At 30.5% G+C, this 15,711-nt stretch overlaps 1 protein-coding gene across 3 annotated transcripts in view; it reads left to right on the forward strand.

Annotated features, from left to right (window-relative positions):
* Positions 1-15,711, forward strand: part of LOC130441553 (collagen alpha chain CG42342-like) — a 426,499-nt gene that overhangs the window by 396,888 nt on the left and 13,900 nt on the right. For all 3 annotated transcript variants that reach the window (XM_056775282.1, XM_056775280.1, XM_056775281.1), the window contains 5 exons: positions 3,470-3,496; positions 5,158-5,193; positions 5,330-5,434; positions 8,071-8,115; positions 9,553-9,615. In XM_056775282.1, the coding sequence (XP_056631260.1) occupies positions 3,470-3,496; positions 5,158-5,193; positions 5,330-5,434; positions 8,071-8,115; positions 9,553-9,615 (276 nt within the window). The remainder of the gene's footprint in view (positions 1-3,469; positions 3,497-5,157; positions 5,194-5,329; positions 5,435-8,070; positions 8,116-9,552; positions 9,616-15,711) is intronic.

Raw genomic sequence — 15,711 nt, forward strand, 5'->3', positions numbered from 1 at the left:
ATATCTAATTACAAAACATTTTAGAGAAGGCTGAAATGGCTGAAAGCTTATTCTCCATAATACGAAATTGAGACTATAAACTTTGACTTTCCCTGCTTTTACCTAAATTGAATTCGTACTTCCAAAGAGTCCGCAAATTTTTATACGAACATTTTAAAAACAGTCTTGTTTTTTTCCATTGTTGATTTTATTTCAAATATACAATGTTGTCTTTAAACAATTAGATTTGCAATAATAATATAATTTTGAGATGTCTGATTGTTAATCCAGTTGGTTTCGACGATTTGCTCACATTCTAACAATATGTCAATCTTATGAACGTATAATCAAATATTATATGTTAAGTTTTCGGTTTTATGCAAAATATGTTAGAATTTCTTTCGAAATAATACTTCAGGAGTTGTATCAATCGGACATAATTCAATGTAACGTATATTCTTTGTTTCAAGGACAGTGTGTTATAAATTGCAAACCACAGTATTGGAAAAGTTTGAAAAAAACTAATTAAATCGAGCTGTCTGGTCAAAGCGACGGTTTTGGTAACTCCCGTTTGTTCACTTCCCAGTGTTTGTTTTCTTTTTTGATTTTAAACAGACTCTTGAAAATAACATTCATTTCTATAATAGTTTAGATTTTTGTTTTAATATTTGAGAAAAATGCACATAAACATATTTGTTTGTTTTGACAATTATTCTAATTCAGTAGGTAAAATAAAAATTTACAAATAGCGATACAGTCCATTAATAACAGTGTTTTTTTTTTCGTTGGATACTACATAATTTGACAATCACTCAAAACAAGCTCGTGTCGATTGATACAAACAAATTCTGAAAAAATTTAATAGCATCTGTATGTTTAAACAACTAGTAATTTGCTACTTTCGTAGTGCAAAACTCATCCTAATGAGCAAAAGTCATCATTACTAGCTCATAGAGTATACTCTACAGCAATTGCCAAACTGTCAACCGCTTACAAATTTTCGATCGAAACAATCGTGTTAATACCAAAAAAAAAAATTTAAACTGTGTGACATGTTACCTAAAATAACATACAATACATCTATTCAAACTGATCGAGGGCTTACAAAAGCGTGCCAACACGACCGACGTTCGCAGTGCTAATACGATTTTAGTTCAGTAGCCATCTTAAAACACTTTGTGATTTATTAGATTAATTTGAAACTAAATTGCTTGGCAAGTGAGGACAATCGGTATATTAATGCAAATTTCTCTGCGACACGACGTGGCGGACAACCGGTTTATACAAGGTGACAAGAGTAGTATCCGATATTCAAGTGAAGTAGGCATAACAAGGGGAAGAACCTAGAGTGACTTCTTGTCCTGATTTGTTCTTAATATCACAATTCTTGATCTGTATTTATTTCAAGAGAATTACAAGTGTATTTCATTCCTACTCATTAAACATAGCCCGACAGCATTCGAAAAATTGACAATTTTTATTATACGATCTATTGAATGGAATATGATATGATAGAGTTTAAATGAAATAAATAGATGTGAGTCTATTTTACTAATTATGAACATATTCAGCATAATAATCATCATGAGTATCCCAGCTAAAAAATTCGCTCAAGTATACCTACTCAGTTTGTCTTCACTATTTCGTATATATATTATTGAAAATGGTACGGTTGATATATTATTCTTTGTAAACGATTATATAGTGGATTCATTGAACTTTATTCCGACCATGCAGCAAATGTCTCTTTTTTGTAGGGTCTATAAAAAAACGTCCCATTTTACCATACAATGATACTATAATATAATTGGGATCCGAAGCGCATATTTACAGCAGTGATCGATTGTACATGTTTAAAGACGAAAAAAATGGTTTCGAGCAATGTATTATGGGAGACTTGTTTCATAGCCATGTGCTCATTGTCATGGAAAATAAACTTTTTCTAAGAAAAGTACTATAAACACGACATTTTTCAGTTTTATTGTAACCGACAAGATTGTATGTCATTCACACATAAACAAAACCAGGAAAAAAATGTATCTTACTTAAACAGTATTCTGCGGATTTCCTATTTACTTTTTTCTAGAATCTTATGTGAAAAGGAAACAATAATTTTATATGAAATAAATAAATTCTTTAGGTAATAAATTCTATATTCCACATCTATCAAATCTTACCAAAGAGTATGAACTACACAACCTATGTTCTTCATTAAATCAAAGAAAAGAATAACAACATTGTTATAAATCCATGACCTCATTATTATTTGTTTCGTCTACTTTGAGCTCTATAAGATTGGTTTAAAGACGTCTCCGACGATTCATCCCTTTTGAAAATAAAATATGTCGATGACATCAAAGTAGGTAGATGATTTCATTGTAGTAGTCGAATATTTTCGAGCAAAGTAGCAGGTATAGGATAAGAAAAATTCACCCAGGTCTGAATCAGGAGAATGGGATGGATAGAAAAGTAATTTCTGAATGTTTCTAACTCCTGCATTGTCGTGGTGCAAGAGCAATTTCTTCTTTGACAAATGCGGTCTTTTTTTAATCCTTTTCAAATCAATCCAGCAAGTTGCTACAATATCTTGTACTCCGTGTATTCCACAAATCGATGGCCATGATTCAATTCGCTGGAAAATTTACCTTGATCTTAGGTACTTGTTGCCTATTCACTCAGTGTTTTTACCGTTGTTTGGTTTCTGGTATATTATGCTGGGTATAAGTTACGTCCAAGGTCTGGAAGCGGTGCAAAAACGTATCCATATTGCAGTTAGATCAAACACTCCGGCAAACTCGTCTAGCGATTAGGTTTGGTGTACATTGCGATCATATATACCGGAAATACTATCTCATACTCAATCTATTATTCAAAATTGAAACTACTGAACCCAGTGAGATGCTCCACAATTTCGTGCACTTTCAATTTGCGATCAACCAATACCATCATTTTTTTCGAATATAGACACTTCAAGTGAGTGTCCAGAATGTTCTACATATTCCGTACTTGTACGATCATAATGTAATTCAGTAAACCACGGAAATTTATGATGCATAATTCTTAATGATTATACTTCTTATATCAAAGCTCGCCAATGAAACTGAATAACGTTCAACAACATTAAAAGTTAAATGACAGACGTTGATTGCACTTTCAATTTAAATAATCATGATATTAGTAATTTAAAATGTAGGAAACACCATAATTGTTAATGTTGTCATATAAAAAATACAAAAAGAAATAAATTTGAAACAAAAATTTAAAATCCATATTGTTTCAGGGATAAACTTTTCATAAATCCTTAGAGGGAATCATCACAAAATAATGGTTTTTGTTCGATTTAATATTATTTAATGGTTCTGATGAAATACGTGTTTTTTATATGATATTCTATTTAATGCGTTTCTTATTCCATACATTTCCAGGCGTATTGCTCTAATACATGTTTTCTTTTCATTCTTTTTCCGGATCCTTGCATCCTGACTAGCAGAAATACAAAAAGCTTAGGAGGCGACAGGTAAATATAAAGCTTTACAAGATTTTAAAATGAAAATGAGCTTTATAGAAGCTTTTAGCACTTTCATTAGGAATATAGCACAGCGAAATAAGGAAATGTTATTTTCGAAGCTAAAAAGCTGAAAACATTACCAGAGTATAAGTATATCTTAAAAAAACATATAAATTGAATAAACAGTGCATTTATAAGAGCATAAAGCCGCGTATAATTTGAAATTGCAGATCTGCTATTACAAGAAAGTACTTTTAAAATATTTCTTATAAAAACGTCTTATAAAAAAATCTTGAAGGATGCTATTTTCTGAAAGTAAGTAACTTCACATTTTCTCTAATGAAGTGAAGTGTCAGTTTTTCTCACTAAAACTTCGATTTAAATATTTTTTTAAAAGATATGAACATTGTTCTAGACGAATTTTATAGTATATGTCTTTGTTTTTGTATTTTAGAATTTTATATAACTTGGTACAAATCTGCCATAACAACGCTAACTTAGTAATAATGTCGTCCCTAGTATAATAATGTAATGTTTTCATTTCATTTCATTTTTTCCAATTTATTTCAGCTGTTTTTAGTTATGTCACTTTCAAGTCGCTTTCTTATTTATTCAAACTATTTCTAACGGTTGGGTAAACTATACTCACGTTTCTTACTTTATTCATTTATTTATATATTATATATATTTATATACTTCGTGTTAGTCTAACACGAAGTATATAAATTAGTCATTATTCACTAAACTATACACTAAGACTTAATACTACACCACTTATCTAATTCTTAACTTATTAATTTATTATAACACACCGTTCACTTTTCTATCCTGATTTTATTCGGGATGAGATCGTATCATTCACTGACTTCTTGTTGTTAATAAGCAAGTATTTATATTTAAAAAAATTTGTTGAATAATTCTAGAGAGTTAACAAACAGAAAAATGAATAAAAAGGCTTTCCTAGAAATTTTTTCTAAAAAAACTGCAATATAAACAAAGAATCGGCGTATTCTAAAACTTTAGACACTTCCATCATAATTCTACAGGAATGACTTCACGGTCCATGTTATGGACGAGCTCGTAAATAAAAAAAATATTGGCTCTTCGAACTATTTCGACCGTTTCATCAATTTATTAACAGATTTTTAGACACTATTTTTGTTTTAAATGCATAGAACAATAGTGAAAAATCATGGAGTAATGTTATTTTATTATTGAGAACATCATCATAAGCTGGATTGCTTATTGCTGTCTTATTGGTAACTATTTCGTCTTCATTCTGTAAAGTACTGTTTTCATGGTACAATTTCAACGTTGTCTTTCAGCCCTAAAGATCATTAAAATTGAAAATGCAACTGTTTATTCCATTTGTGTATATTTCTGCATGATATTGACCATCTACATAAAAGTTCGCTGTTGTAAAATTTTTTTAAATTATAAAATTCTTCATTAAACTGAAAATTTATTGTATTTACTAAATTGAGGTCATGTTATTAATTTTTTAGAACTAATCTTGATCTAATAAATTCGCCGTTATTATCTTATTACATAATAGTTTATGTTTCAAATAACATTATACAAGGTATGAGTAAAATATCTGCTATTAATAAGTACCTATAAATGATTTACACTGAACTCCAATTTTCTTTTTATTTCATTAACTGTTCCAGGGGGACGGTACTGGAGACTTCTATACTGGAGAATTGGTAAGTTTGGATACTACTTTGTTAGTATGAAAATGGATATCCAATTCCAATCCAAGTCAAATCCTATAACTTTTGTAACCTCTAGAAAGTGTTATGGAAACAAATCTTTGAAACCAAATGTTTCTAATGTTGATAGATAATGGGACCTCCGGGACCTCCTGGTCCACCAGGAATTCCAGGTTTGCAGGGTCCACCAGGCATCAAAGGGGATCGAGGAGCAGATGGATTAAAAGGAGAACAAGTGAGTTTTGTGGGATAAAAAAATTATTGAGGAAAATTATTCACAAAATGTAATCAGGGCTCCAGAAACTCTTTTTCAGATAGTAATAATGGGTAACTATCTGAAATAGACCAATTGGAAATGTTCGTAACTGACACGAGGGTTTTGGACCCAATCCCTCTATGTCCCATATATTTTTGATCAATAATATTAACCTTTGACTACTGACGTGGTTAGATTAGGACATTTATAGTGATGGGAAGACCCACAGATGGTTTATAATAGTAGATATTTAACGTAACACAATTAATAAAAAATATAAAAATAATAATAAAAACTATAATAAGAAATAAGGTGTCACACATCCAAAACAAATAGACTTGCAGCATACAGATTTGTACATAGCCTTTTAGATGAACATATTTTGCATGTTTAGTTTCCATTTATGTGTCACCTGAAGCAGATCTTTCAGTTTCCGGGAAAAATCAAGTCCAAGCTTCATTATCAGTGTCAATTTCACCAGCAGAAATTAACGTCACCGACTGTAGGAATCATTTCTGAAACACTTTTTTTATTCCACTTTTTGTTTTATTTTAATTGGGAACAATTTGAAGTTTATCGATTGTTTAGTCCATTTCAATTGTATAAATTATGGATGGACAGGACAGTTTTTATTCTATAGGTGCATAAGATATAATAGTAAAATACTTATTTTATTTCAATGTACCAAATATGTAAGATCTCTATTTTTTAAATCCATCAATTCTAGACCATTTATGGGCAATTATATTGCATTACATTTGCTTTTCATACTCCATATTCCTAAAAAGTTTCAGCGTCGTTCCTTTCGTATGTAATTTGTATGTAATTTACAATGCCAGAACTGAATTCCATCACCAACAATCTACCAGAGCGAAAAATGTCCCCGAGCGAATGCAAGTAAGATAGAAATATGGAAACCTGTGTATAGGTTTGGGAAATTATTCAATATCAGAAATTATTCCTCGTGATCGCCGTGATCAAAGCTCAATGCTCAATGAATACAGAATCATTCAAATCCTCAATGAACTCAATTCGAGGCACTAACATCTCATTATCTGTAAACAAGATTAATAATAATCAATATTTTATGACTTCATATACATACGTGAATAATATGTACGCAATTTATAGAAACAAATCATTTACCATTAATATTGGCATAATCTGCTTCGATATCAATGTTATCGTTAGCAATAGTATCACTGTAGGTGGTAGCTAATCTCCCTCGAACCAGTGAAAATCGAAATGACCATCATTTAACACCCATCCATCGTCTTAAGCATTCAATATTGTGGGGACAATCCAGATGTGAATTTGTTCGAATGCAGGTGATATATTTCGTTTTTAATACGCGTTGATACACTTTAATTTCAATTACTTTATTTTCAAATCTCTCTAAAGTAATGTTTCATCAATGTATATGTATGCATTATGTATAATTCTAAATTTTATATCTAATGAGATTCAAAGTTGCCCGGTAAGCGTTCTCTCTCTAACCCGCAAGTTTTCGTATTTCTATCTTACTTGTACTTGCACAAAGACGTTTTTCGCTCTGGCAGATTGTTAGTAATGGAACTTCGATCCTGCATTGTGAATTATTTATTGTTCATATATTTTTTTTATAAATATTTATGACGTTCTGTAATCAATTTGGAGAGGTGTAAATGTTCTGGCAAAAATTCCCTTAAGTCAAAATAATAAAGTAATTTCCTAAAATTTTAGGGTTGATACTTTAACAAAAATAAGTATTAACTTTTGCCTTCTTAAAATTTTAGGGTAGTCTGCCTCGACCACAGATGGCTGCGAGAAGTGCCTTTTTATTTTTAGTAGGAATAAAAGATTTATTGTGGAAAGTTTCATGACTTTTGGAATGAAATTGGTCACTTGTTTTTCCACTAAAAGAAAAATCCTTAGAAAACTTTCATTTTTTAATGATCATAAAACTGGCGAATAGTCAATATTAAAAAAAACTAATGGAAGTTCTCTGCTGTATTCTAGGTATTTCTACAAAATTATGGCTTAAAGTGTGAGATCTACAGACAAGTCTACCACATGGTACTATTTTTACCAAAATAATATTTTTGGTTTCTAGAAAATTGAGTGAAATTGTATACTGGTGTTCATTCAATACTGACCTGCGACTAGAAATGATGTGAGAGACAATCTGATTTCGTCTTTCTCAACCTCAGATTACTCGAGCTCGGTTCTTTAATGTTAACTGATAACAGAAAAAATTTCGGATCAATTTGATCGTCATCGACATCACTGAAGTTATATCTCATGCTGTAATCATGTTTGAACCGTTTTAAAGACTGAAACCCAATTAAATATCATCATTCTTCTTATACGATTACTTCCACAAGTACTATGTTCGTCCATCTACATGACTGTCCAATCGCAATTACAAAATACGATGCTTACTCTAGGTTAGCGTAGATTACTTGAATTAACAAAATAAGGTTCAAATTTGCCATAGCACCATCTGTGAGATACTCACGTGTTACTACTAAAGAATCAAAATAAGAACAAATATTCATATCAAAATAATGTCAGTACCTGAACAAATTATATATTTTTCTCCATGATAATTGATAATTATGAAAATCATTTTTCAGGGCGATAAAGGTTCTAAGGGGGATCCAGGACCAATGGGATTACCTGTAAGTATATTGACAAATAGTTTAATTATCCCAAAACAAGATTATGTGATTTTATATCTGCCATTCTATAAGTTAGTTAGTTTACGTAAATTGCAAAAATGTTTATTTTGTCAATTTAATGGAAATTTCTAAATAACTGAAACGGTTATTCTGAAAGGTTTGCTTGCAACCGTGCAAATGATAACAAATATCTTAACAGGAAATATTGAGTAAGCAATACATATAATCCAGAGAAAATTTATCACGTCAGCAGATTACGGATACAAAAAAAGGCAACTGCACAATTTTTAAAAATAGTTATTTATTTTATAATTAATACAATTTAAGGTAATTTTAATTAACAAAATCGCGTTGAATATTGACAAATAAACTAACTTCATAATGTTGCTGAAGATTAAAAAATAGAATCTTCAGCAAAACTCAATGTAAACAATAAATACTACTACTGATACAAAAATTGAACCTAAATATATTGCCAGGAATCTTATTTAATAGTGACAAATATTATTCCAAAATCTAATATCTCACTTTACCAATTGATACTACAACTCGGTGTGAGCTTTGGTCTCCTCGAAAATTCGCCTCCAATCTGGTCTGTTTATCGCCAACGTTCCCCATCCTCTCATATTAATTGTTTGTAAGTCATGATTCTCTTATCCACAATTCTTTGAATGTGACCTCTGGGTCTTAATGAATCGGACGATGTTTCTATTGCCTAGTATTACATCGATTTCTCTATTATTTCGGTCTCTTCAGTCTGCTTCGTTCATTCTAATTCCTCCATCTATTCTGACAATTTTTCTCTCAAATATTCATCTATCTTGGTCTTTTTGTGTCATCGCCCATAAATTGGTTCTATTAGAGTCCTGTAGATTTTTAACTTCGTTCTTCTTGTTATTAGTTTGTTTTTTAGAATCTTCAGTTCCGCAAAATAAATTATATTACCACTTTGTAATCTTTCTTTTATGACAGTACTTGGTTTGGTATTCGTAATAAATCTTATTATTCAATAAACATAAACTCATTGAAAATATCTACAACTTCTATACAACTTTTGAATGAATTTATGAAATTTCTCAACATTTTTACGTTAATTAAATGAGTCCGCACATAGATTTTTTTTATATTCTTAGGAATCGAGTTTGTCACGTAGTTGATCCCGTGATGAATTAAATTAAAAAACCATTGTGAAAGAATATCATTTTTCACTGAAATTAGAGTAGCAAATGAATCTTAAAAGAGTCAATATATACAGCACTATTTATTATTTCGTGTTAAGTATTGTGAAAATTTACAGAACTTATAAAATACTCAAGCAATGCTTCTCAGTATACTTTTAAACAAAATCGTGTTAAGAGCTATAAGAATTTCTCCCTAAGAACTTACAATTGATTTTGTTGCTTCCAATTGTTGTCCAATGAGTGAATTTGTTCTTAGGGACCAATGGGATTGAGAGGAGAAAGCGGTAGGCCGGGTGATTATGGAAAACCAGGTCCTATGGTAAGAATATCTCGCTTTGCTACACCATAAATTTAACCTCGTTCAACGTTAACCAAAGAATACAGTGAGTTAACCATATTAACACGCATTAACAAAAGTAACATGAAACTAAGAAGACTTAACCAATTTTTTTTTCTTAAAATACCCATTGTATTATTTTCAGATAATAATTTAGGAATATTAATTTTTTTCGTTTAATATTTTTTGCTGCTACTATAATTTAGGAGGACAATAATTGGAGATAAGAATTTAGGAGAAAACTCAACTGCCCAGAATAATACCTTTGTTGATAATTGAATTATTTGTAAAAACATTTTGTTTGACCTCTATAGATCAAAACCTGTATCACCTTTATTTTGTCATTCAAGAATAATACACTGAGCTTACTGCAAGTAAAACGTATATCAATTTTCAGTCGAACAAACAATTTTTATGAAAATTTCAAGACAAGACATCTAATTTCAATTTGATATCATTAGACATGGTAACAAACGAGTGCTTGAACCACCTTAATGTTGACAAGCACAAGCATAAACTTTCTTTAATTTTTCTAGAAAAGGCGCACTGCGAAACGTTGAGTTTGCCACAAAAGTATTTGGTTTACTTTTGTATATAAATTTTTTCCATTCCTCATTGATTATCTTTTGAATTTCATGCTTTTTAATAATCTTTTAGCATCAATTTAAAACAAAGGTACACGCATTAGAATCAATTACTGAATTCTGAAAAATTAAGAGGGTTCGTATCATCAAAAAATTGTTTATTCATCTGCAAATGATTGCATACGAGTTGCGTTCCACGGTCAAATTTTAATCCGGATTACTGTAAGTGTCTTATATGAATTGCGTCCCGAATACCTTCCAAAAATACTTTTGTTATGTAGTTACACTTCCCAGGATTATCGATATCTAAATATTGAATTCTAGTTAACCATTTTCTTACCTGGAACTTCCTAAGTAAAATACATAATACCAACTGATCATAACACCAATTCTTATGTTGGCATAATTGGGGATTAAATTGAAGTAATTGGTTGGAGTTTTATGACCAAAAATATTTTCACAACTTTCATTCTCAATTTTTGAAAAGCTTTAATTGTATTATAAAAATGCTCTAAATGTGTCCGAAATGTTACTTGAGGAAAGGAAAAGTCTCGTATACTGTAGACGGTTTTAAATTTAGATCTCAAAAAAATTAAATTGGTGAATTGCAGCGATGTACACGTACTAAAACAATGAGTAATCATATTGAAAAACAAAATGAAATAATTGTGTACGCCATTTTAGAACACAATCTTAACTTAACTTAACCTAACTTTACCTAATCAACCCGAACGTAACTAGTAAAGACCTTTACAGGTCCTGTTGACCGCGGGACACAACTAGCGTGTACCGCTGCAAATAAATCCATCGTTTTTTAGTGGACGTACTGTGCTTTTACCTTTGTCGTATTTTTTGAGACTTTCTGTATATTTTTCATTGAATTCATAGGTAAAATAGACTTTTCCCAATTAAATATACCTAGTGTGTAATGAATCTATTTCTAATTTGATGTTTCCCTATAAAAAATGTATTTAATATGTTCAAGACCAAATTAACTATGAATTTTTGAACGGCAAAATAATCAATATGCTATCAAAAATGTTTTTATATCATACTTGTATTAAACATCTGTAATAATCTTATTACAATAATCATAAGTAAAGTAAAAGAGAATAAGTACGAACAATTCATAAAAATAATTATAAGATTCATTTGTGTAAACTAAATTTCTTATTTATACATAAATTAATAACTTTTGAAATACATTAATATTAGTTATATTCTCAGGCCATGTCCTCAACTTATTCAATTTTGCAAATTTTCTACCGAAATAAGCCTATTTTTATATTTCCTTCTGCATCACTGATTAAATTTTGGGAAATTTGTTAACAGTCATCTTCTATTACGAAGAAAAAAGTACAGATGATTGAGGTGCCGAACCGTTTTCTAAACGACAAGGATTTATAAATATACAAAAACACGTTCGTATAGCCATTAAAATTAATGTTGTTATTGCCGTTCTGTCCATTGCTGGATCCGTTATGGACTGTTCAGATCTGTAGAAGCTTTAGACATTAGTTCGAAACAATAAGAAACAACGATATATTCATCAAAACATATGGTACAATATACATATTCACATTAAAATTTCACATTAAAAAACAGATAATCAAATTGAATTTGAAAAGAAACTCCAAGGAGTGTTGAATCTGAAATAATTTGTACTTACATACCAAAAAAAAGAAACATTAAATTAGTGACAAATGTCATGGGAAAGTTGAGTAAATTCAAATATGAGGAATTTCCGGGAGGAAATTAAGCTCAAATTGTGAATTTCAGTTAACGAGCGACAAGCAGGGAATTGAAATTTGTCGAATTTAATATTATATGAGCAGAACTGAATACAGAATTGATAATGATAAACAGATTTGCGGATATAGCTTACTACCTATTTTTCATATTATAAATTAAAGTTATTATTAATGATATTGGTCAGGACCAGAATTATAAACATTCTACAATTTGAAAACTGGTTAAATTCATAACAAGATGTATAAAAAATTTGATAACACCATATATAATCACTGTAGGCTTACCAATTTTTACGATTTTCTCGAAATTTTCTTTCTTTTACCATTAATCAATTTTTAAAGATATCTTCCACGAGATCGTTATTTGAAGATTGTAATGAAAACTAAATATTGCTTTAAATGTGTAATTAGAACATGGAGGTCAAAGAATAGTAGCCAATCTCACAACAAAGCACTTCTTTGAGAATTTTATTGATATACACTTTAAATATAATACGTAGATTTAACAATTTCCATGTTTAAATCTCTTCGTACTTATTTTCCTTTACATTATGAGAGCATGCTCTATACAAATCATTTTAACGTCCATTCACTAGTATTTTAAATCAAAACATTGTATTATACATACGTGAATTTAATCAAAATAGTTCTATGTGAAATCATAATTAATTCTTATTCATTATACCAGGTAAGCAACTTATATTCCGGAGGTATACTCAATAATTATTAGCAAACGCTGCAAATTTGTTAGAATTGATCATAATGTTACATTATCTCTTCTTAAAATGATTTTAAAAAGTAAAATTATCAAATTCCTTCAACTTTATTACAAAACTCTTATCTATAAATTCAATATAATCAAATTGCTGGATACAGATCGTTTATTTCATATTTATAATTTTGCGCAGTAACAATTTCCTTGGATATACACTAATTCAAAATGGTAACATTAGTTTCACTTAAAATAGGTAAACAAGATCCCCCTTATAGATTAAATCAGTTAATGTAATATTTGTTTCTCATCTATTGAGGAAACAAGATTCCTTCTTACATCTCTAAAACTGGATTTGACTGAGTTGATAAATCAAATTTTGTTAACAAAATTATTCTCACATATTGAGTAGAAACATAAAAATCAAACGTAACTTATATAGACAATAAATTATATTGGTGTTGGTAATATGTCATACAGATGTTCAGAATGTGGGATGGCTCTAACTTCCTGTCGTCTATTTCATACCCTTCCAAGTGTAGTGCTCTGGAGTTCCCTAGTATCTCACACTTCGAGATGTGGATAAACGTTTGGTTCTTCGCGCAACAGAATCTGCACGCTGCATTATCCAGCGTCTTCAGGTGTACATTTAGGCGACAGTCCTCCGACAGGACTCCCGCTGGGTAACTTTATTTCTGGTCTAGCTCGTTTAACTTGTTCAGGCATTCCTTAATTAGTTTGTATTTCATGATATTGGAGCTTAGAGATCTAATGGCTGCTTTGCTATCGGCCAGGATGATGATCTCCCGTGTGCGATAATTGCTTTCTAGATTGAATTTGACACATTTTCCAATGAAGAATGTTTCTTACTAGTTATCTTGCTTGGGTTATTTTTCCAGAGTTTTATATTATTTCGTCCGTACTTACTTCTCGTACATTAAGTAATAATATATTTAATTAACTTATATTAGTAAAGTGATATTAGTGTAAATATTGTAATTAGTGTATGATATAATGGATTTCTAAGTTATTCGCATTTAGAATCTATGCCGTTATCATTCATACTACGAACTGATACTGTGTCTGGATATAATTTGCTCTCTTAAAATAATTTTCATCAGTGATAGTTGATTTATGAACACCTTTATCTCTTAGCTTCACTTTCACCCTATTACTTTTCTTCGATATTTTCCCATACTGATCATTAAGCTAAGTGGATCTTCTATTGCTATCTTGTCTTTACATCAAGCAACAAATACCTCTTTTGGTTTCTTGGTTGCCTCTGAGGTCGAATATTTTCTTTTATTTTGTTTTTGTACCTCATATATTTCGGGTATAGATACCATTTCTTGTTAAAATTGAAATTTGTGAGGAACTGTCCCCTTTTTAAGCTTAAGTCTTCCTCAAATCAGCACATACTTGATTAGATATCTATTATGATTCTCACGCTAGTAAAGACGTAGGTAAAGAGTATAATAATAACAGCCTTGAAATTGTTCAGTACCACTGATCTGATAATACCTATACTAAAAAAATTCGAACTACTAAGTAAGTCACAACAAAAAACTGTATTTTTAGTTCCAAATGAATCAAACCTCTTCAAGGCGTTTATCCATTTCTTTCTCATTTGAGCATCCTTTGGAATGTGAGAAAACAACTTTTTAGTTGTCTTGGTTGTATCTATACATTTTGGCGCAACACAATCATAATTTTTTAGCATGTAAATTAGAAATTTTCAAACTTTAATAGTAAAATGTTGAGACGTCGCGTCCTTATCGCAGTGCGCGAGCTGGCTGATCGAGTGTTGCAACTATGGAGGGTAGAGGTAACGAGAACCGTCTTGTATTGGGGTTTAATTGAAAATGTATCCAGCTGCAAACAGCAAATTATAATACGAAGACTCGCCAAAATATCGCTAGTGTAGCAAGTGGAAATGATATAAATTTAGCAGTAGAATTTTCGAATGAATTTGTATATTAATAGTTTCTTTGAAATAGTTATGACATTCACAAAAGAGTTTAAATTACTATCCTACTCTAATAGTTTGTGGCGCATATTCCACTTGCTACTATAGCGCCACCTTAATTTGCTTCCTTTCAACAGACATTTTTCGATACACCGAGATTGTAAGGAGCTTCATACCCTCCATAGTTGCGATGTGCTGTCCAGCGCCGACCCGGTGTCCGTATTTTGAAATTAAATATCTCGGACACTATATCGCGTATAGTTATAATTTTTTCACTCATTTTTTTATTTACAACCGAGTTTACAGAGAGCTAAGAAATAAAATAAGTAAATATTCTTCATTGGATAAATTTCTGTTCGGAAACTGCTTGATGTGTCTTCCAGGATTTTAGAGTGTTTTCTTCTAGGTCCGTATATTCCTATTCTGTCTACGGTTCTAGAACCATCCGTTTATCAATTAATAGCATTTATGTCCATTTCTCTATGGTATTTTAATCCTTCTTGCTTTTATAGCTTAATATTGAGGTGAATTTTTCATAAATATAAAACTTTTATATGGACAGTTTCTATAAGTAGAAGCTGTTCCGACTAAGGAAGACAGAATGGCAACGATTTCTCTATCCTCCGAGGTTTCATCTCGGTTCTGCGCATTCTCAAGCATGCGCAGTATAGATAAAGTGTCTCGAACGAGAGAAAAAATAAATATTGTCGGCACTGTAACGTAGGGACGTTTTTTCCCATACCAACTTTCCATATAGGAGTATTACATATGAGGAATTTTTCCTCAGAGCTAAACTTTTTTGGTATTTCTTCGTGAGGCATGTCCCAGGTATTTTTTAGGATATGTAATTTGTTCACAATAAAATGTACAAAGGTATATAAAAAGTATGCATAAAAAACAGTCCATCCCGATATTTATTAGATTTTAAAGAAATTGTATTTTCTTAAAATCTAATGAACACTTTCAAATTTCAATTTTTATATAAATAATACTAAAAAAATATCTTTGGCTATTGAAATTTTTCTTTCATACTCCTGTTCAGTTCAATTAATAGCTTTTATACTT

The sequence above is a fragment of the Diorhabda sublineata genome, chromosome 3 (assembly GCF_026230105.1).
Source record: "Diorhabda sublineata isolate icDioSubl1.1 chromosome 3, icDioSubl1.1, whole genome shotgun sequence".
Classification (NCBI taxonomy): Eukaryota; Metazoa; Arthropoda; class Insecta; order Coleoptera; family Chrysomelidae; genus Diorhabda; species Diorhabda sublineata.